This window comes from Rhinolophus ferrumequinum, chromosome 24 (genome assembly GCF_004115265.2).
Source record: "Rhinolophus ferrumequinum isolate MPI-CBG mRhiFer1 chromosome 24, mRhiFer1_v1.p, whole genome shotgun sequence".
Classification (NCBI taxonomy): Eukaryota; Metazoa; Chordata; class Mammalia; order Chiroptera; family Rhinolophidae; genus Rhinolophus; species Rhinolophus ferrumequinum.
In genome coordinates, this window is record NC_046307.1 from 5,914,858 (window position 1) to 5,919,012 (window position 4,155).

General features: G+C 56.4%; 1 protein-coding gene across 2 annotated transcripts; it reads right to left on the reverse strand.

The window, feature by feature from the left end:
- Positions 1 to 3,346, reverse strand: EIF4E1B (eukaryotic translation initiation factor 4E family member 1B). 2 transcript variants are annotated; one of them, XM_033096482.1, is made up of 7 exons: positions 3,241 to 3,346; positions 2,897 to 3,150; positions 2,483 to 2,578; positions 1,800 to 1,863; positions 912 to 1,025; positions 630 to 769; positions 2 to 278 (listed from the first exon to the last, which is right to left on the reverse strand). In XM_033096482.1, exons 1-7 carry the CDS (start codon positions 3,256 to 3,258, stop codon positions 164 to 166), a joined length of 801 nt encoding a protein of 266 aa, XP_032952373.1. In that variant the 5' UTR covers positions 3,259 to 3,346; the 3' UTR covers positions 2 to 163. The 2 variants fall into 2 exon arrangements, with proteins under 2 accessions (XP_032952372.1, XP_032952373.1); XM_033096481.1 differs by having other exon boundaries at positions 1 to 278; positions 2,897 to 3,273.
- Positions 3,347 to 4,155: the final 809 nt, after the last annotated feature.

A 4,155-nucleotide genomic window follows, 5' to 3' on the forward strand; every position in this document is an offset into this window, starting at 1 on the left:
CACTTACAGACTAGAGCCTGGGCCCAAACTCATGTTAAAAAGTGTTTGTTCATTCTAGAATAGGTGAGAACCAGGCCCTCTGACCCTCCAGTCCTGCTCAGGATCGACACCCAGCAGTGAGAGGCTCAGGGGTGGCTGCACGGGGAGTGGTGCCAAGGTCCTCTCACACCACAAACTTGTTCTTGGCTAGGGTATTGCTCTTGGTGGCCGTGTCTGCATGAGCCTGGTATCCAATGACGATCTTTGTGGAGAGTCCCAAGCGCTCTTTGTAGACACGCCTGGGGGGTGAGTGGGAGAGGAAATAGACAGGCAGTCAGCAGTGTGTCATGGCAATAACCTGGGACTGTAGGTCCTTTGTCCAGAGCTGCTACCCTGGTTCCAGCCACAGTCACTCCTGTTTTGTGTCTCGGCCATGTGGAAACACAAAATAAGACTAATGCAAAAGATAACAGTTCTGCTAGAAATAGTTTGAAATCTCAATTCCAAACCCTTTGTACATGTGGGTAAGGCAGAAAGGGGAGACGGCAGGGGGAGACGGTAGGGGGAATCCCTTGCAGGCCAAGCCAGCCTCATTTCACCTTCTCCCCTAGAAGAGAGCCAGCTCCCACCCCTGCCAGAGACATCCTCACCCAATGTGGAGCACGCCTGTCTGGTTCTCTGCCTCCCGAGTCCACACGGAAATCTTGTCCCCCTTGGTGCGGATATTGATGACAGCCCCACACACGTCTCGGCTGTACTCCTCAAAGCTCTCGCCAATGAGACACAGTAGCTGCGGCCAAGAAGGGGGATGATGAGACCTCCAGCTGTGGCACAAGGACTGTACCTGCCATCCTTGAAACCACTGCCACCACGGTCCCATACCAGCCCTGCCCTTTCCTACGAGGACCCTCCCCGCCCAGCCCCCTACTCACTGTCTCCAGCCACAGGCGGTCCAGCTCGATGTGGCGCTGCTGTTTGGAGAGGCTGACCAGCCAGCGACCACCCCGCTTATTCCTGGGATCTTCCCACATGGGTTTGATGCCATCCTGGGACGCAAATGGCAAATCAATTGCCTCCTTTTGTTCAAAGGGAAGTGGGGGCACAGCCCTGCCCCCACTATGCCAGCCCCTCAGTAGGTCTCCACAGGCCAAGTTCTCTCTTGCCTCTATTTCCTCTGTACAGACAAATGCTACCACCAGCCATTCAGCCCCCAGACCCACCTCTGAGCTCCTCCAGGCCCCTGAGCCTCAACATTTGTCCCCTTTTGTAGCCTTGCAGGTATGTGTGTGTCTCCTTTACTGATCAGAGTTCCTTAAGACAACAGTGAAAATGGGGGTGGTGAACAGAGCCTCTGGGGCAACCCCAGTGTGGGCCAGGCCAGACATCCCAGGCTCGGCTGGGCACAAGGTCACCTGGGAAATCTTCAAACTCTGATGTCAGGGCCCTAGCCCACACACCTGCTGGGTCAGCACCTCCAGGGATGGGCCTGGACCTTGATGAGCAGTAGCCTCAGGCAATTCTGATGCTTGTGTCTAGTTAAGCAGCCCAGCCAGTCCAGAAACCTGGGCTCCTCCCTTATTCCCCCTCCACCCCGCCCACCCCCCTCCCAGACTCTTCAGTGTGCTGCAAGGTGCAGCTCCGGTCTAAGACTTCGGCCAAGCTTTGTATAGCATTCCTTCAATCAGAAGTCAGCTCTGAGGGAGACTGTCCTCCGCACCCCACCCCCAAAACCCCTGTAAAGGAGTAATACAGCAGATGCTGAGGAAAATCAGCCCCCCTGTGCCCGGGGGCAGGGGTGGGGTGGGGGGACCAGAGCTTACCTTGAACAGGGCATAGTCACAGCCGGAAGAGAGCTTACTGGCCAGCTGGGTGTGATTGTACACCCTGGAAAGACATCCCCAGCTCAGGCAGAAAGTCCAAGCTTTTCAGGGCCTGGTTCCAACTGGCCTCAGCCCCCTCAAGTTCTCACCAGACCCCACTGCTTTCCCCTCCTTACAGCCTCCAAGCCCTTACTCGCACTGGCGCCCGCACCTGGAATTCCATCACTACTTACCCAAACCCTCAAATCCCACCTTCTCCCTGGAGCCTTCCCTGACCCATCATCAAAGCCCCAGGCCTTCTCACCTGCCCCTAGGGTCTGCACAGCACTTTTCAGGTCCCCTCACTTGACCCCCCACTGACACGGTGAAGCAGCCTCATCCTTAGTTTGTGATTGAGACAAGCTCAGAGACGGGAAGGAACTTGCCCAGGATCACAAAGCATGAAGTGGCAGAGTCAAGGTCAACTCCTTGCTTCTTCCACTTCCCAGGCTCTCTCCCTAAGCCCCAAGAAGGCTTCAGGGGGCCTGTGCCCCAGCCTGAAAGCCCCCCCATAACCCACCAAGCCCCAGGGAGGGCTAGGAAAGCTGCGTAGGAGGCAGCGTCCTGGAGAAGAGGAGTCTGGGAAGGATCCTGAGCTCAGAGCCCCCTGACCCCCACCTCCTCCATTAGGGGCAGACACTCACGCCCAGAAGTCCTCCACAGTGTCAAACTTGGTGACCAGATGCAGGTTGTCCTGCCAGGCCCGGCTGCGGTCATTCTTGAAGAACCACAGAGCCCACCTGGGGGGAGGGGTAGCCAAGAGGAAGCAGAGAGCCCCCATGCCCACCCTGGCAGTACCTGGGCTGGCAGGGAAGTCTCACACCTTCGAGGACAAACTGGGAGATGGGATTTGGGGGTACAGGCCCCCTAAAGTCAGTTATCCTGAAGGGTCAGGGGACTGGAGGACAAGTAGAGGCATTTAACCCAGAATCCCCGCTGGGTGAAGGCTGGAAGGGCCAACAGGGCCTAAGTCTGAGGCCAGCCCGGGCCTTCCCAATCAGGAACTGGGGCCACCAGAGGAAGGGGTCATCCAAGGTGCAGAGCAGGGGCTGCCCTACCTGCTCTGCAGAAGGTGCAGCTCTGGCTTGACCTCCATGGGGCCCTCATCCCGGGCCTTGCTCCTCAGAGAAAAGAGGTCCCTGGGAGAGTCCAGACCCTCCTCTTCCATTGAGGCCCCTCCTGCTGCTGCTGCTGCTGCTGCTGCTGCTGCTGCTGCTGCTGCTGCTGCTGCTGCTACTGCCTCCTCTTCCTCTTCCTCTTCCTCTTTCTCTTCTTTCTCCCACTTTTGGATTCCACCCTCAGCTTCTCTGTCCTGACCAAAAAAAGCAGTCCGAGTGGGCTGTGAGTCTGGCCGGCTCCAGCCCCGTCCCTTGCTGTGGGTAGAGCAGCCAAGGGGACTTACAGAGTTGGCGGTGGCCATGCTGTGGCAACTGGGGCTCCAGCAGAGGGCCTGCCCCACCTGCTTCTTTTTAACCCACCAACACCCCCGTCTGGCCAGCCCAAAGGGGGCGGAGCCAACATGGAAGTGCTCAGAGGGGAAGAGGTTACACTTTTCCTTCTGAAAGCAAGCCTTTAGTGAGCGTCTTCTGCATGCAGGCTCAAGGCTGGAGACGGGGCTGTGACCAGGCGAGCCTAGCCTGCCCCCATGGTGCTGGCCGTGTGGGGGCTGAGACAGAACGGTATGGGTCAATATTAGGGATCTGCCCTTGGTGAAACCACATCCCACTGAGGGCGAGCCCTGAATGTAAAGCGACTATCCCAGAGATGGCAGAAGCAGTGACTAGACACAGCCAGGGCGAGGCCAGGTCAGACCTTATACACGCATTAAGGTATCTCCTTGTTTGTCTCTGCTGCCATTCACCCCCTCAATTTGGCCACCAGTGTCATCTGACACAGGCATTTATCTGGTCTCTGGATGCATCTAAGTTTATTTTAAATGTAATCATTCAGAAAGGGGAAATGATATATTAAAAAGCCACATTTTTGGTTTCTCTTGAAAATTTGGGAAGGTCTGGCAACACAGGGGCCTCCACCTCACAGGTCCACAATCCATGGCAGCTGAGGCTGTCCTTTGGATGAGCAAATTAGGTTCCACACGGCCCCACCGGCCCACCACACTCCTGGCCTTTCAGAGTATCCCCCGCCTGGGCCTGGATGGCAAGGGGTAGTGCCATACAGCCGGTTCAGGTCCTCCCTGCCGTGACCTCAACCAAGTTACTGAACCACATGGAGTCTATTTCCCGATCTGTAAAATGGGAATGTTATGATACACAACTCAAGCTTATTGTGATAAGTGATATAAAACACAAAAAGCCCA